Below are 27,743 nucleotides of genomic sequence, written 5' to 3'. Positions count from 1 at the left end.
TACAAACATCTACGTAACAGATACCATTGTGCAGGGACTTCCCTGGCAGTCTGGTGGTTAAACTCCAAGCTTCCACTGCAGGGGACGCTTCCCCGGGAGGGGAACTAGGATCCTACGTGGTACAGCCAAAAGAATAAATAAATAAAAATATTTGGAAAATAATTGTGCAAACTAACAATGGTAACAAATTGCCACAAAATTTTACATTAAAAATATATATATATACTCAGATCACTCACATAGTATTAAAAAATGCTGAAGATCTTCAACATAAACAAGCTAAGGACAAAGACAACTCATAAAATAAACACAAATGACTTTACAACATTAAAAATTTTACTGTACTAAAATGAGAGTATAGATCTTACATATCCTCTCGTTAGTGTGGGTAATGAATCCAGGCATCTAACCAGAACTGTGGTTTATATTTTAGTTCTGACTGTGAAGTTCTACAGAATCCTCAGTGCCCTCTTTGCAGCAAAAGTCTTAAGTTATAGTCTCCATGTTTGGGTATTGTTAATTTACCATGTCCTGATTCAATGAAAATTAGGAAATTTTAAATTGTATGGCTTATGGATACTGACTTTGTCAAAATACCTACCACACTGATAGGAAATTTATCAAGTATAGTGGTTATCCTGTAATGAATAAAAATCCTCATTTTGCACTTAAAATTTTTATTTTCTGAAAGTATCTGGTATTACACCTGTAAATTTGTAACTAGAGAATGTGTAATAGTGCTGTTTAGATTGCTTCTGTATGAAAAACTCTGAAGTATTTGCATAAACCTGGATAGTCTGTCCTTCTTTTAATTTTCTTTTGTCAAAATCCTTTCCTGGAATGAGGACTTAAGAAGTGTGTCAGCTTTTAAGTGCATTACACCTTTACTAGATATTAGAGATGACTACTGATTTTCTTAACATGCCCTCTTAGTTCTTTTTCCCTAGAAGAATGATAACTAGAGTATGGACATTATTGTAAAGCAACTGTCTTCACTATTACTTGCATGTTAGAGAATAAAATGTCACTACTAATTATTCCTTAGCTACTTGAGCTTTTCAAACAGAAGCAAAGTAACATTTAAGAAGATTGGCTCTTTGAATATTTAATAGTTTGTGCATGGTAATATCCCTATTCATAGTTGCAAAGACACAATTGAAGTTGTCATTATTAAGTGTCTTAAAGTGCCCTGAAAACATACTGCGGAATTTATGGGAGCTCTTTACTTTTGCATCTTACTGTTAATACTATAAATTTACATGTATAGTATACAGATTTTAATGTCAAATGTTATTTTATCTTTAAATAGGTATTTGAAAAAATTTTCTTTAGCATTTGTATAGTCATGGTCTTAAAAATCAACACTTGAAAAAGCCACTCTTGATATTATTCTCTTCATTTTCAGACAAGGGGGGCTGCTTTTTTCATTATTGCTGTGATTTGCCTGTTGCTTTTCGACAATGATGACCTCATGGCTAAAATGGCTGAGCACCGTATCCTTTTGCAGAAGATGGGAGTTTTTTAGTCTTACGGAAAAACAGAAGACTGGCAGAATGGGAAAGAAGGAGTAACTGAATTAAACTAATCAATCGTGAATGAAGCTTTCATAGATTAATGTAGGTATTCTAAATCACTATTCAAATAGTGAATAAATTCATTCTAAGTTAAACATCTTATAAAGCACCCTAAATTTTCAGCAATTTTGGGACAATGAAAGAATATTTTAGAATGTTGTGGTGCTAATGTATGTATGTGTATACATATATATGTATGATTTACTCACTCAATAAAATCAATCTGTTTGCTCCGTTATAATTTAACGATTTAAATAAATGCTCCCTTTAGAAGGCAGTGGCAGTTATTAAATATAAACTTTTTTGAAATTAAATGAAAAAACCTTTGGCATCTTCTTACCTGAAAGAAGTTTAAATTCCTTAATCTGGTATTCACTCCCTTGCTCTAAATTATTTCCAACTCAGCCCCCCACTCCTCTCTTATATTGACTAAACCCAACTTCCAATCAAATATATCTACTCATTTTCCTCTGCAGACATGGCTTGTTCTTTCCTATCCACATACCCTAGCTGCTGCTAAGTCGCTTCAGTTGTGTCTGACTCTGTGTGACCCCACAGACAGCAGCCCACCAGGCTCCCCCATCCCTGGGATTCTCCAGGCAAGAACACTGGAGCAGGTTGCCATTTCCTTCTCCAATGCATGAAAGTGAAATGTGAAAGTGAAGTCGCTCAGTCGTGTCCAACTCCTAGCGACCCCATGGACTGCAGCCCACCAGGCTCCTCCATCCATGGGATCTTCCAGGCAAGAGTACTGGATGGGGTGCCATTGCCTTCTCCACCACATACCCTTAGCCCTCTCCATTTAGCAGGGCTCAGAACACCAGTTTTGAATCTTCTGGTGATTGATACTGCCCTAAAACCTATTCATTAACTAAGACCAGTTTACTGTGTTACAGTGAAAGACAATGGTATGACTTTTGCAAAACTTCAGGTTGACTGTTAGACAACTGTTGCCCACCCTCCCCTCTTTTGCTTGCTGCTTATTTTGCTGAGGTTTATGTTATCAATGACTAAGAAGCAGATTTAGGACTGAGTTTTACATGGCATTCCAAAAAAAATCAACCTTAATTGAATCAGATAGGAGTGGTCCAAGGAGGTTCTAGTAGGTATGCATATGTCATTTGGAGGTTATGTACTAAAATTTAACAACTATGCCTTAAGCACTATTATACTTGTCTTGGAGACAACAAAAGAAGTATATACAAGCCATTCTAATTTACAAATCATGTTCCCTAAATTAATTTTTTCATTATTTTCTTTTGTTTTTAAGGGAAACATAATTGAGGATAGTCAGGTTTGGGGCCCTCAGACTAATAAATAGTGAACCCAGAATAGTAGGTAAATTCCAGGAGGACTTCAGGATTCAAAGAGTTAAATTTTTTTTCCTTTACTCCGACTCACTTAGCTGAAGGACATCATGACAGTGCTCTAACCCACATGCTTTACACAGCCATTGCCTTCTTAGGTGTGGCAGATCACAAGGTATGTTTTCTTTTCTTTGTTCTTAACATGAGAGATTCTGAAAAGTTAAAGCAACGATAACTTTAAAAGTGCATTTAAAATGTTTTACAGTACTGCCAACCAATTTAAGTAGTTTAGTAATTTGGGTTATGAAAAAAAAAATGCTAGCTGCATTTCTTTAAATATTATATATTTAAGGCTTAAGTATTGAACTCTTGTGTCTCTAATAAGACTTATCTACTTTTACTCACAGGGTGGAGTATTGTTGCTAGTACTGGCTTTGTGTTGTAAAGTTGGTTTTCATACAGCTTCCAGAAAACTCTCTATAGATGTTGGTGGAGCCAAACGTCTTCAAGCTTTATCCCAAATTGTTTCTGTACTTCTCTTATGCCCATGGGTCATTGTTCTTTCTGTGACAACTGAGGTAAGAACAGGAATTTATTGGTAATAAGTAAAATAAATTACTGTTACTTATAGATTTTAGTTCAGTAAAGTATATTTTATTTCAGTTTGATGTTGCAAGTGGCTTAAATTTCTTTGCATTTTCTTTATAGGTTTTGAAATTTTTTTTTAATATTTATTTTTATTTATTTGGCTGCACAGGGTCTTTTGTGGCATGTGGGATCTAGTTCCCCCACGAGGGATCAAACCAAGGGCCTCAGCATTGAGAGCTCAGAGTCTTAGCCACTGGACCACCAGGGGAGTCCCTGAAAATTTTTTAGAGTTAACTTTATTGTTTATAGAAAATACAAATCAAGTACTATTACATTTATATACCCCTCCCGTCCCTGTGGTAGTATTTAACTGATCCCTTCAGTTAAATACTACCCAAAATAATTTAATACTTACCCAAAAACCCAAGGATTGTACATCACCAAGTATTTATTAAATTATTAAACCATAATGCTTCTTTTTTTAACACTTGGGGGAATATGAGGAAAATGTGACAATATCTTATAACTCATATTTTGGCATTTTACAAGTTATATTGAATCATGGAAAAACTTGTTTACACATATAAGATGTGAACTTTATACCCATATGGTATTAACAATTTTTTTTTTTTTAAATTTCTAGAGTAAAGTCGATTCTTGGTTTTCTCTCATTATGCCTTTCTCAACGGTTATTTTTTTTGTCATGATCCTGGATTTCTATGTCGAGTCCATTTGTTCAGTCAAAATGGAAGTTTCCAAATGTGCCCGCTATGGATCCTTTCCCATTTTTATCAGCGCTCTACTGTTTGGAAAGTTTTGGACACATCCGATAGCAGGCCAGCTCCGGGCTGTGGACAGAGCAGCACGCCAGGAGGGCACGGAGCACGTGCTTTCTGGAGGAGTGGTGGTCAGCGCTGTGTTCTTCACCTTATGTGAGCATTTCCCCTAGCAAGTTCCTTCCTGTGGATTCTGCGGCTCATTCACTCAACTGGGGAGTGTGTTCAGTGCTTACATAGTGCTGAGAGATACTGTTGGGTTCTGTAGGTTAAACTTTAAAAATTTTTGTAATATATGTATATATATATATTTTTTCTTTCCTTCTTTTAGCTGCCAACATCTTATCATCTCCTTCTAAGAGAGGACAGAAAGGTACCCTCATTGGATATTCTCCTGAAGGAACACCTCTTTATAACTTCATGGGTGACGCTTTTCAGCATAGTTCCCAGTCCATCCCTAGGTTTATTAAGGAATCACTAAAACAAATTCTTGAGGAAAATGACTCTAGGCAGATCTTTTACTTCTTGTGTTTGAATCTGGTAAGAGTTTTAAATATTAATGGCATATCTTGAAAGCTTAATTTTTTTCTTTTCTTTCTTTTTGAAGGCTTAATCTTTTAATTTTGACAGTTCTGGTGTAATTTCTGTTATTCCCAAATAATTTTAATAGTTAGAGGTGGGCTAAAATATTTTCTCTAGTAGAAAGATTACAGGATCTTATTCATACTGCTTAAACACTTTTGAGGTATTTTAGAGACATTGGTTTAGTGTGCCGTTCAAGAGTAGCTTATAAAGATTCTTATGTACACCTTATGGGATCTCACTCCCAACCAGATTGCTAACATTTTCTAATCTAGCTTATTGAGTTCTACAGACATGTAGATAAAGCTGTCTCCTTTTAAATAATTTATAAGATGGACATACCTGATGTAGCATGATTTCTTACCATTTATATGAAATGAGATTTCTTGTATGAGAATCAGTTAAGTAATGAAAGAGGCAGTATATCTTCAAGTAAGCTTTGGGTAATTAAGCATTAAATTCCTTATGATCAAATTCTGATAAGTTAAAACAGTATTTCCCAATTGTTTTTTTGAGAAATAAAAACTATTCCCCTGTTGTTGTTGTTGTTTTTGGAACATGTTTTAGCTTTTTACCTTTGTGGAATTATTCTACGGCGTGTTGACCAATAGTCTGGGTCTGATCTCAGATGGATTTCACATGCTCTTTGACTGCTCTGCTTTGGTCATGGGACTTTTTGCAGCCCTGATGAGCAGATGGAAAGCAACTCGGATTTTCTCCTATGGGTAGGTACACTGACTTCAAGGCTCGTGTTAATAGCAAATTCCATGTCATGGGATAACATTTTACTACCTTTAATACAAATTTAATTTTTCAGAGCCTAATTCTTCTTTAAAGTAGATAAGAGGAAATAAACCAAGCATTTGATAAATACTGAATGGCAATAAGCTTAAGACCATATTCCCTGACAAATCCTTCTCATAGATAGATAGCAAAAGTCAGTTAAACAGTGAGCTGTTTGGCCAACAGTGTTTCTTTGAGGTCATGGAATGTGCATGTTCATTCACATCTTTGCTGTTAGAGAATTCAAACCTTGAAGTGACTGTACATGCAATATCCTTCCACTAAGTGAATCATTCAGTGAATATTAGAATCCATGATTTGTGCAGAGTATTTTGATAAAGACCTATTGTAAATAGGTTAATAAATTCAGCTTCTTTTCAGCTGTTTATATTTTGAAAGATGGATGAGCCAAAGATACAAAAAATCTTGATACAAGCTAAATCTGTGTGTTATGACAGATACAGAGAACATCAAAGTCTTAAAGAGAGAAAAGTAACTTCTTGCTAAGAAATTAGGACAGGCTTTGTATAAGAGGGGACACTGAAGAAGGACTCTGATAAACACATAAAATCTCAACAAACATATAAACCTTCTTTCAAGTCTTACTGTTTGTGTAGTTGAAAATCTGGACTCATTTCCTCATTTATAACATAATAATGTTTATATTTTAAAAATACTTCATTTGTCAATTTCCTTTTCTAAAAATATATTCTCCACTTTTAGGTATGGCCGAATAGAAATTCTCTCTGGATTTATTAACGGGCTTTTTCTAGTGGTAATAGCTTTCTTTGTGTTTATGGAATCAGTGGCTAGGTTAATTGATCCTCCGGAATTAGACACACACATGTTAACAGTAAGTCTTATCATTTTACTATTTGAATTTCTACTCATACAGCTATTTCCCTACTAATGTTTAACTACTTGTAATTATTGACCTAACAAGGTTTTTATTTTTATTTTTTTTTACTCAACATAACTTCCTATCTTGCTATTTATATTTACACTGCTGACTCTTAGAAATTAATTAATACACCTTTCTCCAGTACATTGGTAGTCAGAATATTAGATGACATTCTAAAACACAGATTGTTTCTCTGCCTTATTAAATGTTTTTGTTTGAAGATGTGTTTTTAGGTACCTGAGGAAATTTGCAGACTTTATTACTCTGAGTTAGTGCTGTGGTGGCTCAGTGCTCTCCCCGCGCCCCTTAACCTCTGCATGTGCTTCTCCTTGTCGCTCTCACACCTTTCCCACATTCTGCCCGTTTAGCCTGCACTTCCAGCGTCACCTCTGGTGGGATATCTTCCCTTCATCCCTCTCTTCTCACCACAAAGTATGTTTGATTTCCCTTTCTGAATATTCCCATTATATCTGTGCAGTCTTCTTATAGCAACTCTGACTTAAAGCTGTTTAATTTGTCATTCTTCCACAATTAAGATGTATTTTCAGGACCTGAATTGTGTATATTAACTCTTAAATTTTAGCACCTGGCTTATAATAGAAAGCCAACTATTAATTGGTAGGGATTTTTTTTTGTAATATAGTAGAATTTTTATTATAATGTTATGTTAGTTTTCAATCTACCACAAAGTGATTCAGTTTTATATATATATATATATAAATACATATGTATATAAATACATATATATACACATATATATAAATACATATATATATTCTTTTTTTACAGTCTGCTGTTAATCATTAAATGACTAAAAACAATTATGAATCTTGTTGATGGAAGCATATATTAAATGGTTTTGAATTGTAGTTTGGATATATATTTTGGATTTTTAAATGCTTATATCTTTGACCTTTAATATTTGCTACAGAAATATTCACACAAGGGTATAGGGGTACACCATTCATTGGACCATTGTTTATAATGGTATAGTGGCAGGGAAAAAAGAAAAACAGTGTTCACCAATGAAAGGACTAGTTAAATAAACAGCACTCGTACAATAGAATACTACACACCTACTAAAAAGAAAGGTATATCAATATATGCTGGCATGAAAAATATTTACAGTATGTACTAAGTGAAAAAATATACAATATTGAATATGATCCTGTTACTGATTTTTAAAAGGTATATATGTATATTAGTATTGTGCATAGAATATACACCATCCTCTTAGGAGAGACTAACTCTTAGAGGGGTCTTTCACTTTGTTATTTATTTTCATTCTGATGAAATACAGAAACATGAAGTATTTCTTAAAGAGTAGAGTATTTATGATCTAATGAAGTCTCTGCAAGCAGTATTTTATTTCATTCAAAATTCATTAACACTCTTCAGGATCATAAAGCTGACTGAAGTTTTAAAATCTGACGACAGATGGTCTGAGTCATGAGAAAAAGTAAATAAGTTCTACACATGTTTACTACAGACTACAAAGCTAGTCTCTTACTAGCTTTGAAAATTAATTAAAATATTCTGTGCCCTTAATTTTATATGTTCTTTTTATAAAACAAATGGATTTCTCTAAAGGAGAAATTGTAGATATATGTAAGTTAAATAGTGCCATGAGCTACTACTTCAGATCACCTTGTAAGAGGTGTTAATGAAGGTAAGTAACTTTGTTTATCCTCTGAGGTGTTGTTGTGGCACCATTAAGTCAAGATAATCCCGCTTACTTTTTGAAAAAATGCTTTTTCATTATACTTTTTTTATTTTGGGAAATCTTACTATAGTTAAGACACAATAAGACTATGTTTATTTGGAGTCCACTCGTTAGTAAATTACAGTCATTGTCTTTTAAAGTATTGACATTTACCTAGTAATATAAATGAGATTTCAGGTACAGTGTATACATGCTCTAGTTAAGCAGTACTTTCAAACTCTTCTTTAAATAAACAAGACAAAACTTGAGCATCATTTACTTATTCATAAACCCTGAATCCGGAGAAGGCAATGGCACCCCACTCCAGTACTCTTGCCTGAAAAATCCCATGGACAGAGGAGCCTGGTAGGCTGCAGTCCGTGGGGTTACTAAGAGTCGGACACAACTGAGCGAATTCACTTTCACTTTTCACTTTCATGCATTGGAGAAGGAAATGGCAACCTACTCCAGTGTTCTGGAGAATCTCCAGTGCCTGCAGAATCCTGGGGACAGCGGAGCCTGGTGGGCTGCCTGCCGTCTACGGGGTCGCAGAGTCGGACACGACTGAAGCAACTTAGCAAACCCTGAATCAAGTACACTTTTATTCTTAATCATTTAATTAAAGCAAACCTAAATCCTTTTACTTGTCAGCACTTTGGTATTTGAAACTTAAGTGCTGCTTCTAAAATATTCTAAAATTCACACTTTAAAATTTTTTCTAATTAATGAGGTTTTACTATATTTTCAAAACTGTAAACCAAAAAAAAACGTATAGCTGTATAGTAAATTTTAGATAACAATTTTTTTTTGTTAATTACAAATTTAAAGGTTTCTTTCCTCTTTTTTGCTAGCCAGTCTCAGTTGGAGGGCTGATAGTAAACCTTATTGGTATCTGTGCCTTTAGCCATGCCCATAACCATAGCCATGGAGCTTCTCAAGGAAGCTGTCACTCGTCTGATCACAGCCATTCACACCATGTGCACGGACACAGTGACCATGGGCACGGTCACGGCCACAGCCACGGATCTGCTGGCAGAGGCATGAACGCTAACATGAGGGGTGAGTCCTGGCCAAAAACTGTCCTACCTTTCAACTCTTCTGAGTTGATACTGCATTAAGAACTGGGCTTCTGGTACAATTTTATTTAAAAAAAAAAAAAAAAATCTGTAGCTAAGAGATCTAAAATCATCTGTTATAGAAAATGCCCGCAAATGTTCATACATGTCAATTTTTTTAATGAATTATTGTAATTATAGAGTCTCTTTCATTGTAACACTTGAATAAATATTAGTTGCAAGGGAGACTGTGTTGTTATGCATTTTCATGTAAAAGAATTAGGAAATGTTTATTGTACTGTAAAAAAAAATACAGGGGAAGTATTTATCATTTATGTGATATTTATTCTGATATTTATTTGTTTGGATGTGCTGTGCAGCTTATGGGATCTCAGTTCCCCAACAGGTGATTGAATCTGTGCCCTTGACAGTGAAAGTGCAGAGTCCTAACTTCTGGACTCGCAGAGAATTCCCCATTCTTGTAGCTTAAATAATTTGAGTATTGTCAAAAGTTGGCAAATGTATGATTTCTAGGAATCCATCCCAGACAAACTACACTATCGTAAAACTCACCACATTGTGAACAGTTGCCCAAATCTTTATTTTCACCTCTATGCCATGAATTCCTTGATGAAGTGAGGAGGTTAATCATTTGGAAGTACCAGCCCCTAGCAGAGTACCTGGTGGATAATAGATATCCTGTGATATTTGTATAATGAATAAAAATCTAAATTAGATGTGCTTTAATTTTTAATATTTTGTATGCCTTACTTGTAGGTGTATTTCTACACGTTTTGGCAGACACGCTCGGCAGTATTGGTGTGATCGTATCCACCATTCTTATAGAGCAGTTTGGATGGTTCATTGCTGATCCCCTCTGTTCTCTTTTTATTGCTGTATTAATATTTCTCAGTGTTGTCCCACTGATTAAAGATGCCTGTCAGGTTCTACTTCTGAGGCTGCCACCAGAATATGAAAAAGAGCTACATATTGCCTTAGAAAAGGTACTGTATATAATTTCCTTACTATTCTTCTTCCTTTTAAAATAGTATTTGAAATTAAGTTGGCCTAATGAGATGAAAATGAAAACGATAGTCTTGTAGAAAATGAACTGAAAATATGGACAGGCAATTCATAGAAAAACCAGACACAGAATATATTTCAACTTGTAGTTTGCCATTTAATATTATCTGCTGATGAACAGTTGGCATGTTGACTATATAAGGTATAACATTTTAACCACACTGGTTTCATAAATAAAATTAGTAAAGTTTTCTCACTTTCTCATAATTGGTATCTACTAAAGAAAAGTTTTTACTGTGTCCTACTAAAAAAAGTATTTTACTTCAAAACTAATATACGTCCATTACAGAAAGTTTTAAAGTATAAAAAAGGAAATATATATATAGTTAGTTTCACCACCTGGAGAGAAATACTTTTGAAAAGCTATTTTTCTATGTAAAAATACTTTAAAAATAAAAATAGCCAAAAAAATGTTTTGTACTGCTTTGTAAATTTTTTCCCATTGAATTTAACCGGCCTGTATTGTTGAACATGAAGGCTATCTTTTGAATGTGTTATCTCCAATATAAAATAAAACTTGAACATTTGTATCAGTATAAAGGAAAACAGGTAGTTCACTAAACATATCCGATGTTTAAAACAGGTAAAGTGCATGTTATATAGGTAAAAATAGGTGTGCACCCATTGTGTATAAAGGCGCCTGTGTAACCCTGTTCACTTCCTATTCCAAACTTCCTTCCCTGGCATCACTGCCAGGTCAGTATTGTAGACACCTTGACTTGTAGTTGTCCCTCCTGTTCCCTTCTAAATTCTAGGCTCTCCTTATTGTTGTTGTTATTATTTTTAATCAGCTTAATAATGGTTCCTGGATCAGAAAGACTGCTGTGTGTTCAGTAAGTTAGCCTTTCAGGTCCATTTATATCCCCTCTCCTTTTATCTGACAGCTACAGAAAATTGAAGGATTGATATCATACCGAGACCCACATTTTTGGCGTCATTCTGCCAGTATTGTGGCAGGAACAATTCATATACAGGTGACATCTGATGTGCTGGAACAAAGAATAGTACAGCAGGTAATCCTCTTAAGTTTTTAAAATAATTTCAGTTGAGGTAATTCATAAGTAAAATTGTACACATTATAAGTTCTACAGCTCGATAGTCACTTAATTTTTTAAAAATATCAGCCTTACAGCTGTCCAGGGATAGCTTTCTTTTTTATATTTAGATTTGTTTTATATCCCCAAATAGTAAAAATAAAGTCAGTCTTTATTATGTGGAGGACAAGCTTAAGTTAATGTAAAAAAAATTCATTTGTAATCCACCGTGATTACCAACAGATGGTCAAGAAATAAGTTATTATAAATAGTCCTAAGTTAATAATAATAAAGTTGGCAGGGTGGCGATAAGGATGAAAACAGTTCCTGTATCCCTATTCTGGACCTACTGAATTGAAAACAATAGCTGTTTTCCTTTACACTTCTGAATGTCAATTCAGTGAGCTACTGGCCTCCTAACAGATCGTATGTAATATTTGACCAGCTAAATAATAAATGTTACTTTAAGGACTTACAACTGACTATCTGGCTGTTTTCTAAAATGTGATATTCATTATTTAATCCATGTGCACTAAATGCATTAATCTAAATGCTTTTCAATGTATGGATTTTTATAACAGGTTACAGGAATACTTAAAGATGCTGGAGTAAACAATTTAACGATTCAAGTAGAAAAAGAAGCATACTTCCAACATATGTCTGGCTTGAGTACTGGATTTCATGATGTTCTGACTATGACAAAACAAATGGAGTCCATGAAATACTACAAAGATGGTACTTACATCATGTGAGATAACTTGGGAATTACTGCTGGGGTTTGAACAATGAAGATTAAAAGGCCGGGTATTTATAATACCACCAGAAAAGAAAATTGCACATAATTGTACAGAAACATTTTGTTGCTTTTGAAAAAATTTTTAAAGCTCCCTAAAGTTGGATCAAGGAATCTTTCTTAAAGGAAATTTAAATACAGAATGAAGCATTAATTGTACAAGTGAAATAATTGTTGAAATTATGTGTAAAATAGCAAACTTGAAATTTGAGTGAATGTGATGTAATATCACATCATCTTCAAAAATGAACATACAATGATGGATTCAAGTGAAGACCAAGATTACTTCTGTGTGTTTACTTTCCGCCAGAAAGCATCTCCACTGTAAATAATGTATGTAACATGTTTATTACGAAGACCCAAATGAAAAAAATTTAGTCACTTTTTTGCATAGCCCTAGGATAAAATAGGAATAAAAGATCTATATTTATGGACTTTCTGTATATAAAACTGGTTTCTAATTATAACTTAAATCCATTAAGTAAAACCTTTTTTGCCACTTTAAATGTAAACTGAATTACTTGGGAGAGGCCTCAGCCACTGACGGGAGGCAGCAGTGGGGGCGTGAAGGACAGCATGACAGATTCTAATGCATTACAGAAGCCAACCACTCTGTGAAATACATTTCTTTTTACTTTTGGTAATATTTGCAAGTGAATAATTGCTTTATTGGGGTAAATAACTTAGACTAAGTTGTGTCCATGTTATTCACTCACTTGTCTTCTTCTAAAGTAGAATATTCCACTTCTTGTTATGTATCTGGCATTCCAAGTTGCTTATTAAGCTGGTATCCAAGCAATGCTAGGCTTTTCATCTTTTCATTTAGCTCCATATACTGTGGAAGAGCCAGTGGAGAGAGTCATAGATAACTGTCAACTCAGAGTTGAATTTTCTGCCTAAAAATGTAACTTAAAAAAATTCTGAAACATGTCGCTATAAAAGAAATATCAAAGAATTAGGTGGTTATTTTAAAGTTTAATAAGTAAATCTTGTTCATAAACCCTTGGGCACTATGAAATCAAAATACCCTTAAGTACTTTCTGTAGTAATATCTAATTTATATTTTTTCATTTCCGATTGAAACTGAATGTATAGTCTGAAAAGACTGTATGATAAATAGATACATAATAATATATGCAGTTCTATGAACACCAAAGAATGTTGTCCAAAAGAAACTTTTTAATACCTATTTATAAGCATCTGAATATTTTCACTCTTATACTAGGAATTTTGACGAGTAGGATGAATTAATTTTAGTATGGGTACTATTTTCTTATCTATACCATAATGGCAAACATGTATTGTAAATCATATTTTTGTCTTACAAATTTTAATATGTGAGAGAGAGGTTTTAGAAATTTGTTATAAGTTATTTTGATATTCCTTGTCTACTCTTTACACATTTTCTGGTCCAGAATCTTCAATACATATTAAAATTTTGGAATGGTGGGAAAATAATTGCATATGGATGTTTTAATGTAATTTTTATACATTAAAAAATTTTAAGAAGATAGGTACAATAAATATTACATCGTTTTTTAAAATTATTATTTCCCTTTAAAAATAAAATTGTCATCTCCCTTAGAAGGCATAAAAATAGCAAGAAAATTAAGCTAATGTGATTGACAACTATCAAGATGAAAGAGAAGGCAGCATGAGGATATGACTTTAGGCAAATCAGCTTCTGGTTTGTATTTTTTTTTTTCTCATACATAAAATCAGAATACAATCTGCTCGAATTCACAGATATGGAGCAACTGGAACCCAGACAGTACTAGTAGGAATATGAAATGATGCAGCCACTTTGGAGAACTGTTCAACAGTTTCCTTTAATGTTGAACATACATCTATCCTGTGACCCAGCAGTTCCACTCCTGAGTCTTCACCCAAGAGAAATGGAAACATGTCTATAAAAAGAGTGGAACAAGAATGTACATGTTTGTGAGAGCCAGAAACTAAAAGAATCTAAATGTCCATCCTCAACAGATAAGTAAATTATGGTGTATTTACAATGGACTACGACTCAGCAGTTTTTTAAATTACTGTTAGAAACGATATAGGTGAATCTCAAAAACATTAAGTGAGGGACTTCCCTGAAAGTCCAGTGGTTATGACTGTGCTCTCAATGCAGGGGGTAAGGGTTCAATCCCTCGTCCAGAAACTTAGATTCCTACATGCCACAGGATGCGGCCAAAAAAAGAATCAGTGAAAGAAAGCAGCTACAAAAGAGGTCTGGCTTCCCTGGTGGCTCAGATGGTAAAGAATCCGCCTGCAGTGCAGGAGACCTGGGTTCGATCCCTGGGTTGGGAAGATCCCCTGAAGGAGGGCATGGCAGCCTGCTCCAGTATTCTTGCCTGGAGAATCCCCATGGACAGAGCAGCCTGGTGGGCTACAGTCGTTGGGCTACAGTCCTTACAGACTGGGCGACTAAGCACAGCACAAAAGAGGTCTGTATGGTTCCATGCATATAAAGTCCCAAAACAGAGAAGATTACTTAACAGAAACTTATCTTATACTTCTGCAGTCAGAAGCTGAGGATAGGACTTACTGGGCTAAAATCAAGTTGCCACAAGGCTGCATTTCTTTCTGGAGGCTCTCAGAATCCATTACCTCATTCATTTCAAGTTGCTGGCTGAATTCAGTTCTATAGTTGTGATTGAGGTCACTGTTTCTTTGCTGCTGTTCCCAGATTCTAGAGACCACCTATATTTTTCGACCACCCCCTTCCTCCATCCTCCAAGCCAACAAGAGTAGGTCATGTGCTTCTTACACTTCAGATCTCTCCTGCCTCTTTTTTCACTGTAGCATCTTTCTCTGACCCACTCTTCTGTCTTCCTCTTCTATTTTTAAGGACTCTTGTGGTTACATTGGGCCCACCGAGGTAATCCAAAATAATCCCCTTTCTCAAAGTCCCTTTTGCTATGTAACATGGTCACAGGTATGTTCATATTCACAGGTTCTGGGCGTGAGGACAAGGACATCTTTCGGGGAGTTGTTATCTTGCCTGCCACATGGTTGCCTTGGGAAGACAAGGAATTGTTCCAAAAGGGCAGGGAGATCTTTTTGGAGTGGTGGCAGCGTTCTATACCTAGAGCACAGTGGTGGTTACACAGGTATATACAGTAGTCAGAATCTAACTTCTGTTACTGCATTTTTTTCGAGTGCTTTTATATTACTAATTTGCTAGTAATTACTCAGAGCAACTATATGGTAGGCACACAATTATCCATTTTTTCTCTTAGTACTCTAGTGTTACCATATAATAAGGTAGCTTTAACTTATCTAGTTCAATAACACAGTATAATAGACTAGATGTTTTTCCAGATACATTGTTCCTCTCTGTGGCTATGTTCCTCTTGAATATAAAGGCCAAGGAGGTTTCCCCCGTAACAAAGTACAGTACATAGATCTGTCAATATTCACACAGTTATGGAAAGCCGAAGAAATAATACAATTCAGTTTATTTATGGTTTTTTAAACACTGAATAAATCCATTCATTCTTAACAAAACTCACTAAAGTTCTTTATAGCAAGACACTGCTCTGGGAGCTAGGGGTAAAATCACCAGTAAAACAGTCCTGCCGTAGAGGAGCTTACTTCTAAATGTAGAAGACAGACCAATATGTAAAAATACCAGTTTGTGATAAGCACTATGAGGAAGAGCAATAACTTATTGAACCCTTGTTATGTACTATGTGGGCACTATTATAAGCAATCAATATGTCTAATTATTACCCACATTTCACTGATGAGGAAACAGGAAACAAAAGGTTAACTGCCCCAAATCATACACCTAATAAGTTATAAAGCCAACTTTCCAAACCAGGCAGTCTGGTTTGTTTTACTCAAGGGAGGTGCTAGAGATAGCCAAAGAGGATCTCCATGGGCGGGGGGGGTGGGGGGGGAACAGAACCAGATTTGAATAAGGAAGCAAACAATATTAGTATCCTAAACCATATTCTACTAATAGCCCCTTTTCTACCCTGAAAGAACATCAAATGCATGGCATTTGAGGCAGGCAGTGGTTAGCATGATAGAAGAAAAGAAGGCCAGTGTGATAAGAGCAAAATTAGGCAGATGGTGTAGGGAGGACATGGAAAATCTGTGGAGGGCTTTGAGTAAGGGGCCACTTGAGCTGATTAGTTTCAAAAAGATCAGGACAGGAAAACCAGAGTGGAATCCAGGGAACAGTGAGAAGGCCTTTGCCAAAGCCCAAATGAAAGATTTGGGTGGACTAAACAGCATGTCCATTGCCTCTTATTTATAAGCTCGCTGTTTAAATAAAAATAAATCAGACACAAACCCTGCCTTCACTATGCTTGTTACATAAGGAAGATAAGGTGTACATAACTGTAATTCAAGATTTAGAGAGATTTGGTGCCATGAGGGAGTGGCAAAGTTCGGAAAATGGAAGTTACTTTTAGCTGAAGGGACAAGGGTGAGTCTTCACAAAGGAGGTGGCATTTGATAGATCAAAAGGACCGATGGGGTTGGAGACAGAAGGCAAGGGGATTAATTTCCTCTGGAGTAAAGTGTATAAACCCATTAGGGGTTCCCTTTTGCACAATCACAGCTTGTGGGTGTGGGTGTGGGGTTAGTAGTCCTATGATTAGGAAGGTTAGGAGCAGAGCATTGATATCTGAAAACCAGGTTACAGCCAACCACTGACCTGTTAGGTAATCACGCATGCATGCATGATAAGTTGCTTCAATCGTGTCTGACTCTTCAACCACATGGATTGTAGCATGATAAGTCGCTTCAATCGTGTCTGACTCTTCAACCACATGGATTGTAGCTCACCAGGCTCCTCTGTCCATGGGATTCTCCAGGCAAGAGTACTGGAGTGGGTTGTCATGCCCTCCTCCAGGATAAGGTAATCATACAGGCGTTCATCTCTAGCTCTATAAAAAGCATCAGCTAAGTTACAGTGACTTATGCCTTATTTCAAGTAGGGTTTTCCATTGTTGGTTGCCTTGGTTTTTCACAGGAACAGGATAGGAATGCCTAATATGAAAGACTGCACACTGATAGTGGGCTGGACACTGGCGGGCCTAGGAATCAGACTTTGCCCATAGCTGTGATCTAAGTGTCCGTCACTTAATCTCTGACCTAAAATGATAGGGTTTGGATCCAGTGAATATAAGGTGATCAAGCCCTTGCAGTCCTGTGCAATCAAGGCAATAGTCCTAAATTCGTCTACAGGAACCATTTTTGTTAAAGGCAACAGATGCATTAAAAGCCTAAAGTGTACAAAGCAGAGTGCATGATACAAAGAAGTCTAATACAGTCTCTGCCCTCATAGGAACAAAACAGTTACTAAAAATATAAAAATATGTAAAAGCATGAAAGAGATACATGCTGAGAGAAAGGCAAGTGTAACACTGCTCTGAGTTCAGAAGAGAACCCTTCCTCTTGGAAGACTGCAAAAACAGTTATGGAGGAGAGGGCATACATTTTCAATAATCAGGGAAGATCAGTGCACTTCGTTATGATTTTGAAGCTTGACTTGTCCATATCTTGGCTATGTAAAAAACTGAATCTGCTTAAACTCTGAGCCTCAGGTTCATCAGCTAGGATCACCAGTGAGTTCTGGGGTGATCAGCAGTACCCTTCACCTACTCTCACTTCTGAACTCATCAAACAGCCACTGTAAAGTATAGCTGGGCATCAACAAAAACTATTAAATTGTGCTTTAATTTCGCTCTGTACTGTACCCCATGTTACTCAGCCCCAATCTTAAGAGTCTCAGGCTACTCAGCCTTCTAGAAAGACTACTCACTGTGCAGACTCATTACTGTGCAAACAGAATAAGGACAGATACAGCAGGAGTGGCTTGCAGAAGAGAATCCTTTCTTCAGTTTCCAGGACCAGTAGACTGTCCTCTCATTCTCTATCCATTTTTTCTTGGGCTTCTTTTATTACTTGCCTTTCTTCTTCATTCCCTTTTATTTCTCTCCATCTCCTTGTAAGTGAAAGTCGCTCAGTCATGTCCAACTTTTTGCGACCCCATGGACTATACAGTCCATGAAATTCTCCAGGCCAGAATACTGGAGTGGGTAGCCTTTTCCTTCTCCAGGGGATCTCCCCATCCCAGGGATCAAACCCAGGCCTCCCACATTGCAGGTGGATTCTTTACCAGCTGAGCCACAAGGGAAGCCCAAGAATACTGAAGTGAGTAGCCTATCCCTTCTCCAGGGGATCTTGCTGACCCAGGAATTCAACCAGAGTCTCCTGCATTGCAAGTGGATTCTTTACCAACTGAGCTACCAGGGAAGCCCATCTCCTTACCACGACTTAACCCAACAAACTGAAGGTCCTACGAGCTGTGAAGTTTGACTTTACAATAGATTTCTCAAATGTGTGAGACATTTAGTTGTAAAATACTTCACCTCACTTTGCTAGCTCTTCCCTTGGAGCTCAGTTGGTAAAGAATCTGCCTGCAATGCAGGAGACTTGGGTTTGATTCCTGGGTCAGGAAGAGGCCCTGAAGAAGGAAATGGCGACCCACTCCAGTATTCTTGCCTAGAGAATCCCATGGACAGAGGAGCCTGGCAGACTACAGTTCACAGGGTCACAAGAGATGGACACAACTCAGCAACTAAACCACCACATAGGGCATAACTTATTCCCAGAGTAATGTCTGTAGGAAAAAACAAATGTATTAATATTTCCTTTCCTGGACACTGCTATAATTAATCACAAGTGTCAACAAAAATTCAATTAATAATCAAGAAGAAAAAAGGGAATGTTATTCAAGTCAAACTAAGGATCATAACCTGGGAGATAGACTCTTCAGCTCCTAGAACTGTTTCAAAGTTAGAAGTTGAAGGCGCAGTCATATACATTTTCAGGACAACAGATTATACATCAAAATGACATACAGATATTTGGTATAAAGTTCACCAAAGATACATAGACTAAATAAGCCTGTACAAGGGTTCCCTGGTGGCTCAGTTGGTAAAGAATCCGCCCACAATACGGGAGACCTGGGTTCAATCCCTGGGTTGGGAAGACCCCCTAGAGGAAAGCATAGCAACCCACTCCAGTCTTCTTGCCTGGAGAATCCCCTGACAAAGGGGCCTCGTGGGCTATAGTCCATAGGGTCACAAAGAGTCGGACACGACTGAGTGACTTAAGTACACACACATACAAACTCGTACAAAGTGAACAGCAAGTCACCGTGACCTCCTACAGAGTTGGGAAAGAATGCTGTTCCTTTCTGATGGTACATTGCTAGCATCAGAAGAAAGAACAAATTGATCTTCACAGTTAAGCAGACACTTCCGAATTTAAGAAGGTCTAGTTAATATGTAATGCAGATGAACACTGGATATTAGGGAGGGAAGGGAGACTTTTATGTTTGTTTTCTTTCCCTGCCATAAAATGTAAACACGATTTCATCACAATAAATAGAGCTTCAACTGTAAGATGTTTTTGCATGAGAGCAATTCAAGAAATATATACAGACCATATTCTAAATATAACAAATTATATTCTAAATAAAACAAAAACAAGTTTTTCACTTTCTTCTCAAGTACCAATTCATTAACACCCTTACTTCTGTAAACCAATTTTTGTGTTCCTCACGCTCACACACCCACATATCCACTGTGGGGTAGAAGTAGGAGCAGAAGTATCTTGCAGCTTTAAAATCTATGTACTTTTACATGGGACTTATCTGATGGTCTGGGTGGTTAGGACTCTGTGTTACCCCTGCAGAGGGCACAGGTTCAATCTCTGGTCGGAGAGCTAAGATTTCCCAAAACACCTATGTACTCTTATATGTGCACAGAATATTCCTGAAGGATACGCAAGAACCGTTTAATATATTTTCCTTTGTGGAGGTGGAACGACTCTTTATTTTATAACCTCCATGACTATTAAACACAGTATCCAAACCCTAAAATAACAAATTTAAGGGACAATGGCAAGGGGTTATAGTATACGTCAGCTTTACACATCTGTGGTCAATATACAGCTGAAGAAATTATTTTATGGTGTTTTTCTCTATACTGTGTTTTGTTTTGTTTTTTGACCACATAGCTCGTGGGATCTTAGTTCCCTGATCAGGGATTGAACCCCAGTCCTCAGTAGTGACAATGCTGAGTCCTAACCACTGGACTGGCAGGGGATTCCCTATACTGTCATCTTTTTCAACTCCTGTTTCTATCACCATTTTAGTGTGAATGTCCCTGATTTTCAGTCAATACATCAACCACTCTAACCTTAATTTTTTTTTTCAGTTACACAGTGTATTGTCTTAGAAAGTCAAATAGTTCTTTAAAACTGATAACAAAATCATTATACCCCTTTCTACCATTCCTGCTCTCTAAAAAGAACCATTTTCTATTTTTGTAACTGTGTGATTTGCTATTTACAGTCATAATTCTTAATAATGTCCTTATCTTGTTATTTTCTGTAGTTTTTTACAGGTTTTAAAAATCATCCATGTCTAACAATGGAAGACGAGGGTTCAGCTCTTTTATACTATCAGCACACATACATACTCACACCTAACACTCCCCTCCCCAACCTTCCAATAGAGTTGAACCATACTTTGGGGTTAAATCAATCTTCAGTGTTTTAATTATTTTATGACCATATGATTTACCAATCCGCACTAAGTCCCATATTATGATTACATTTCCAATTTTTCTTTTAACTAGCTCATTACAGATTTAATAGTGCCTTATTTATCTTCATTTGCCTAGTTTTTCTGTACCTATTACTCATACAATCTCTTCTCAGTATATTCAAATACTTCAAGTAAGGTATTGATTTAATTTTCTACTTGGAGATGTCCCACTTAGAACCCCCTATCATCCTTGTCATTCTATTCAAACGTACCCTGACTGCTCTCCAGGCCTACTAAAGAGAGTCAGCTGAGGGTTACCTAAAGCCTCGGGAATTCTCTTTGCCTTTGTCCTATGGTGGAACTACTGTTTTGTTTTGTTTGATCCCACACCATGCAGGCTCTTAGTTCCCCAGTCAGGGACCCAGGGACCTAACCCACGCCTGTGCAGTAGAAGCGCAGAGTCCTGACCACTGAACCGCCAGGGAAGTCCCCTTCCCCTTTTAAACTTTTCATCCTTGTTAGAAGACTACACACTCCAATAACTTTCTACAAATGCACATGTGGAAAATAATTTTTAGACTTTGCCAATCTAAAAATGTCTTTATTCTACTTCATGACTGTTTAATGGTCTGACTGGGTACAGAATTATGGACTGAAAATAACTTTCCTACACAATCTTGTAGCTTTCAACATTGTTATCGAAAGCCTCGTTCCATTCTGACTCTAGATCCTCTGTATGCTATCTGATTTTGTCTCCTTAAGGGTCTCCCCTTTGTTTCACATGTCATATGCCAGCACAGTCTGCAGTGAGATGAGCCTTTGGTTCACTAATTGTGCGACTCTCAGACATGGACCCATGAAACTCATGTCCTTTAGTCCTAAGAGGTTTTCTTGTATTATCTCTTTCAAAATTTCCTCCTTTCATATTCTTTTGTCTTTTTTTTTCCTAGAACTCCTCCATCTGTTGTATGTCAGATCTTATGAAATGAATTTCTTATATAAATAAATTTCTTATATTTGCTATAGTTTATCTTTTTGTCTTTTTGCCCTTTCTGGGGGAAATTTTCTTGACTTTCTTTTACCAACCTGCTATTGCATTTTAATGTTTGTTATCATATTTTTAATTCCCTAGAGTTCTTTCTAAAGCCTGTTTGTGGGTGCATTATTATCTTTTCTTTCTCTGATTATATAAATAACTTTTATACTTATTTTTTAGCTTTCTTCTCCCTGAATTTTCTGTCCACTTGGGAGTTCTTTTTTAAAAAAATATTTATTTATTTGCTGTGCCAGGTCTTAGTTGAGGCATGCAGGGTCTAGTTCCCTGACCAGGAATGGAACCCAGGCTCCCTGCACTGAGAGTATGAAGTCTTAGCTACTAGACCACCAGGAAAGTTCTAGGAGTGTCTTTTTATGTATTCTTGTTAGGTCTCTTTCAAGTTGGAGGATTTCCTTGAATTGTCCAGTGCTCCTTGACCGGCTGTTAATAGTTAGGAGTAAGAAATTAATATATTGATGAGAAACCTTTGTCAGCATACAAATAGGTCAAATGGTATCACTTTAAACATGTCGCATCCATTTCATTGATCATCCTTCCTAACCTTCTGTATTTTTAAGACTTCTCTTTCAGGCTCTTCACTTCTCAGAGAAGCACACTTCGATCTCACTTAGGAGGGTGTAAGTCCAGCTGCCTGCATTTAGGGGACTAAGTGGAAGAGGGAGCAGGAGGTCTCACTAATTGGGATGAAGAATTTCACTTCATCCCCTTACAGCTTGCCTGGAGTCTGAAATCCCAAGTTCCATTAGTTCAGCCTCTAATCTGCCAGGACCAAGAAGATGTTTCACTCTACCCATGCTCCCAAGTGCAGGAGGTTATCAAGCAATCCTGCTCTCAACTCTACGTGTGTCACCAGTTTCATCGATTCCCAAGACTAGCTGGAATCCACAGGACGAATCCGTTTACTTCTCTAATCTCCATTGCCAGCCTAGGTTCTAACTTCCTTGGTCTGGTGCTTCCATTACCATTCTTCAATGTGTTTCCTGCTTCCAAAATGATGTCATTATTGTTTCCTCACCCATCTTTGACAGTTTATGCATTAAAAAAAAAAAATTCCCTTTATTGCCTTCAGGAAGAAATATGCACGTTCAATCTGCCATGTTAAACCGCTACTCCCTCTGTGAAACACCACCTTCTCTTTCATGAGAAACCACTGTTTGGTGTCCTATGTCTTTGGTGTTTTTCCCCGATCTTCCTCACAGAGACGGGCTCCCCCTCTCTGTCCAGTCTTTAAAATGGAGGGCCCTGGGCCCTCCATTCTCTAGATGATCTCACCTGCCTCACACTGACAATACTATCTACAGGAAAAGAGGATTTAGCTCCCACCCTGATCTTTGCCTAATAGACTTCTCTTGTATATCTCTAGGCATTCCAAATGTAGCAGAATTCTTGATCTCCTACCCAAAACCTGCTACTCCCTAAAAAATGTCCATCTCTTAGTCTTCTGTTTCATTTACTCAAGTCCAAACCTAAGCGTCATCCTTGACTCCTTTTCCTTCACTCCAAGAATGTAAACCATCAAGACTCAGCAAGTCTACCTCCAAAACATATCCAGAATCTCTCTTTCTGTCTAACACTACTAATACCATCAGAGTCATCATCTTTTATCTGGCCTCCTACAGTAGCCTCGTAATGGCTCCCCTGCTTCTCTTCCCCTCCTCCTGCTTTCCCCTATGCCTCCTCCCCACCTACACTGTGTAATCTCTCCACAGTCACTATCTTTCAAAAGGATAGATTATGCCTTGGTTTAAAACCCTCAAAGCCTTCCACTGTACCTATCATAGCTTGGCTTAACAAGGCCTTATATAATTTTACCCTTTCCAATTTCTTCAATCTCATCTCTACTCCCACCTCTCGCCATGCTCTAGCCATATGGGCTTTTCTTAACATGACAAGCTCATGCCTATTTTAAAAATTAACAAACAGAAACTTCAATTAAAACAGAATGGGAGGTCAGAAAGGGGATATTTCATGCCCCGTGACTGTTGTTATTTAGCTGCTAAGTCGTGTCCGACTCTGTTGTGACCATTTGGACTCCTCTGTCCATGGCCAGGCTCCTCCGTCCCTGGAATTTTCCAGGCAAGAATACTGGAGTGGGTTGCCATTTCCTCCTCCAGGGGATCATCCGACCCAGGGACTGAACCATAGTCTCCTACACTGGCAGGCAGATTCTTTACCACTGAGCCACCTGGGAAGCCCAGCTATAGCAGGGCCCAACAGGAAGAAGAGGGACTTCTTACCGGGCAAGAATGCAGTCAATAAAAAGCCACAACACTTCAAATTCTCAGTTCCTTCAATGGACTCTGTTTACTACAGCCCTTCCAACTTCCTTTTCCCCTCTCTGTAAGAGTCCTCTAGTGGCATGGAACTTGTATGGCTTGCCATGGTTACAGATCCCAAATTGCAAGCCTTTGTTGATTGTGAATAAACACATTTTTGCTGGAGAAATAACTGGCAGTCTATTTTAGGTCAACACTCTCATTGGGTTTTCACAGACTATTTCCTCTCTCTGGAATGTTTTCCTTCTTGTCATTTAAGCCTCAGCTTAAATGCCGACTTCTCAGACTATCTCTGACCCACCAAGTCTAAGCCAGCTACCAAATGGCTCTATTTGAATCACTTTCTTTTTAGTCTCTGCTTTGCACTTAGTACTATCTGATTTTTTCCTAATGTACTTATTTACTTAGTTTCTCTCCTAGAATATACACTCTCCTAGAATATACACTTAATGAGAGCAGGGATCTCATCCGTTTTGTTCAGAGCTGTTTTCCTAGCACCTAGAACATTGCCTGGTATGTAGTTGGCACTAAAAACCAGGCCAGGGGAGAGAACATGGAGTAGTTCACCCAGAAGAAAAATCAAGTTTTTAAGTGTTATAAAGAAAGGAGATGATCCATGGAACTTGTGTTAATTAAGCATCAAAAGTTAACATTCTGGTGATCCAGTGGTCAAGAATCTGCCCTGCAACGAAGGGGTTCAATTCCTGGTCAGAGACCTAAGATCCCACATCCCTTGGGGCAAATAAGCCTGAGTGCCACAACTAGAAAGACTGTTCGCCAAAAAAGATCCTGCATGATGCAACAAAGATCCCAAATGCTGCAACTAATGCAGCTAAATAAATAAAAAACAAACACAGCTCCTAAAAACAGATGTTAACATTCTAAATAGAAATGACTCATAAAGTATGAACACAATTTGCAAAATTTCTCAAGCCTGCGCTCCGAAACTATGTACATTTGCTGTGCTTAGTCACTCAGTTGGGTCCCACTCTTTGCCACCCCAGGTACTGCAGCCCGCCAGGTTCCTCTGTCCATGGGGATTCTCCAGGCAAGAATACTGGAGTGGTTGCCATGCCCTCCTCCAGAGGATCTTCCCAACCCAGGGATCAAAGCCAGGTCTCCTGCACTGCAGGCAGATTCTTTACTGATTTGAGCCACCAGGGAAACCCAACTGACATTTGGGGCTGGATAATTATTTGTGTGTGTGTGTGTGTTTAGGGGGTAAGGCTGTTTTATACACTGTAGGATGTTTAGAAACCTCCCTGATCTTCACCTACTAGATGGCAGTAGCACCTTGCCAGTTGTGACAATTAGAAATGCAAATCTCCCTCTCCCCGCAGCCTCTCCCACCCCGGCACAAAATGCTCACCAGTTAAGGACTATTGTATTAAAAGGAGTTCCACTGTGCAAAGTTCACAAAGGGGTTGTCACTTAGGTCTGCTAAAGGCCTGGCATCCTAGGATCATTCAAAGTGTATGCTTATTTATTTTTTAATCAGCTTCAGCTAGTGGGAGAGAGCCCACAGTACTAGAACAACAGTGTCACCATTTCCTAAGCAAGCGCTACTGCTCGGGGAGGTGAAACGTAGGGGGAAATCTGATGAAAAGCATGGTTCTGAAGTGTCTTCCCATAGACACTTTATTAGTTGTAAGAAACAAACAACTAAATACAGTGGAGAAAGGAGGTAAAAGCGTAACCATGTGATCAAAATTAATCTCATTTATGGGGAACAGGTGAACACCATGTGTCTGCAGAGTTGATTCCCTGAGAAAAACATGATGTCACCTACGTGGCTTAACAGCCAAGAATGCAAATCACGGGGAACAATTGTACAAACACAAAAATAAGAAACCTCTTTTCTAAAAAAGTGGCAGGGAGTACTGTATTCTTCAAAACCATCAGTGTTATAAAAGAAAAAGAAAAGCTGCAAGAATTGTTCCGGACCAAAGGAGACTACATCCAACATTGCCCCTAGCTGGGTCCTGTACTGGAGAAAAGAAAATAATGGAAAGGACATTATTAGGCCAACTGATAAAACTAGAATACAAACTAGGTTGAATATAATGTTGTGATAAAGTAAATGTATAAAGTTGATAACTGTTAGGAAATACACACTTAAGAACTGAGGGATAAAGGGCCATGATAACTGTAACTTACCCTCAAGTATTTCAGGAAAAAAAAATTTATATACAATTATATAAGGAAGAAATATCAATAACCTCAGATATGCAGATGACACCACCCTTATGGCAAACAGTGAAGAAGAACTAAAGAGCCTCTTGATGAAAGTAAAAGAGGAGAATGAAAAAGTTGGCTTAAAGCTCAACACTCAGAAAACTAAGATCACGGCATCCTGTCCCATCACTTCATGGCAAATAGATGGGGAAACAGAGGAAACAGTGACAGACTTTATTTTGGGGGGCTCCAAAATCATTGCAGATGGTGATTGCAGCCATGAGATTAAAAGACCCTTGCTCCTTGGAAGAAAACTTATGACCAACTTAGACAGCATATTAAAAAGCAGACACATTACTTTGCCAACAAAGGTCCCTTTAGTCAAGGCTATGGTTTTTCCAGTAGTCATGTATGGATGTGAGAGTTGGACTATAAAGAAAGCTGAGTGCCAAAGAATTGATGCTTTTGAACTGTAGTGTTGGTGAAGACTCTTGAGAGTCCCTTGGACTGCAAGATCTCACCAGTCCATCCTAAAGATCAGTCCCGGGTGTTCATTGGAAAGACTAATTTTGAAGCTGAAACTCCAATACTTTGGCCACCTGATGCCAAGAGCTGACTCATTTGAAAAGACCCTGAGGCTAGGAAAGATTGAGGGCGGGAGGAGAAGGGGACCACAGAGGATGAGATGGCTGGATGGCATCACCGACTCAACGGACATGAGTTTGGGTAAACTCCGGGAGTTGGTGATGGACAGGGAGGCCTGGCATACTGCGGCGGTTCATGGGGTGGTAGAGTCGGACACAACTGAGCGACAGAACTGAACTGATACATAGATGGGTAGTTATATACATAAGAAAGATTAAGTAAATGAGAAAGCAAATGGGATAAAAAGTTAAGGATGTTTGAATCTGGGTAAAGGGTACACGTGTGCGTTCCTTGTGATATTTTTGCTTGCAACTTTTTTGTTTGAAACTATTTTCAAATCAAAAAGCAAAACATTATTTTCAAATAAAAAAATTGGCTTTGGGAAACAATCTGATTGAAATAATCTGGCAGGTTAAGAGGCTGGCAATATTCTTAAGAGACTATTAGTGTTATGGAAACATCACGGATCTAAAGAAATCTATGTTTTGTCCCGTGTTACTAACTTATGATCCAGAGAAAGTCACCCAAAGCCTCTCTGAGCTTCAGTTCCTCCACTTCAGAGAGCTGATGGGATGATCAAACGAAAGAACTCGTATATAAAATCCTTTCCTGCTACATGCCACTGCAGAAGAGGAAAGTTTGTTTAACAACGGCAGGACTAAAGCCATAACTGCAACGCAGCGGCTTCACCATGTCTTTTCCAAGGCCCTGAGGCCAGCTACGGGGTTGAACAGTCTTACCTCTTCATGTGGGTGGTGAATGCACCACTTCCCTCTTTAGGTGGGTACAGCCGCTGTCCGAGGGCGCAGGCGCCGAGTCACACCACGTGACGGTCTG

At 37.7% G+C, this 27,743-nt stretch overlaps 1 protein-coding gene and 1 long non-coding RNA gene across 3 annotated transcripts in view; one reads left to right on the top strand and one right to left on the bottom strand.

Annotated features, from left to right (window-relative positions):
- Nucleotides 1-14,194, top strand: part of SLC30A5 (solute carrier family 30 member 5) — a 34,853-nt gene extending 20,659 nt beyond the window's left edge. The window contains exons 6-17 of one of the 2 annotated variants that reach the window (XR_011249650.1): nucleotides 1,406-1,493; nucleotides 2,980-3,056; nucleotides 3,289-3,459; nucleotides 4,113-4,401; nucleotides 4,577-4,785; nucleotides 5,395-5,552; nucleotides 6,334-6,463; nucleotides 9,065-9,272; nucleotides 10,046-10,272; nucleotides 11,236-11,364; nucleotides 11,967-12,511; nucleotides 13,925-14,194. Coding sequence is in view for 1 of the 2 variants with exons in the window: in XM_069556222.1 (XP_069412323.1) it covers nucleotides 1,406-1,493; nucleotides 2,980-3,056; nucleotides 3,289-3,459; nucleotides 4,113-4,401; nucleotides 4,577-4,785; nucleotides 5,395-5,552; nucleotides 6,334-6,463; nucleotides 9,065-9,272; nucleotides 10,046-10,272; nucleotides 11,236-11,364; nucleotides 11,967-12,137 (1,857 nt within the window). In the remaining variant the exon portion in view is untranslated. Of the gene's footprint in view, nucleotides 1-1,405; nucleotides 1,494-2,979; nucleotides 3,057-3,288; nucleotides 3,460-4,112; nucleotides 4,402-4,576; nucleotides 4,786-5,394; nucleotides 5,553-6,333; nucleotides 6,464-9,064; nucleotides 9,273-10,045; nucleotides 10,273-11,235; nucleotides 11,365-11,966; nucleotides 13,637-13,924 lie in introns of those variants that run through there. The other variant, XM_069556222.1, reaches the window with a different exon arrangement.
- On the bottom strand, nucleotides 813-27,730 carry LOC138421852 (uncharacterized). Its single transcript, XR_011249652.1, has 2 exons — nucleotides 27,647-27,730; nucleotides 813-3,454 (listed from the first exon to the last, which is right to left on the bottom strand). It is a non-coding gene; the product is annotated as an uncharacterized lncRNA (long non-coding RNA).
- Nucleotides 27,731-27,743: the final 13 nt, after the last annotated feature.

This window comes from Ovis canadensis, chromosome 16, assembly GCF_042477335.2.
Source record: "Ovis canadensis isolate MfBH-ARS-UI-01 breed Bighorn chromosome 16, ARS-UI_OviCan_v2, whole genome shotgun sequence".
Classification (NCBI taxonomy): domain Eukaryota; kingdom Metazoa; phylum Chordata; class Mammalia; order Artiodactyla; family Bovidae; genus Ovis; species Ovis canadensis.
Note: the sequence above shows the minus strand (reverse complement) of the source record. Positions and strands in the feature narration are given on the sequence as shown.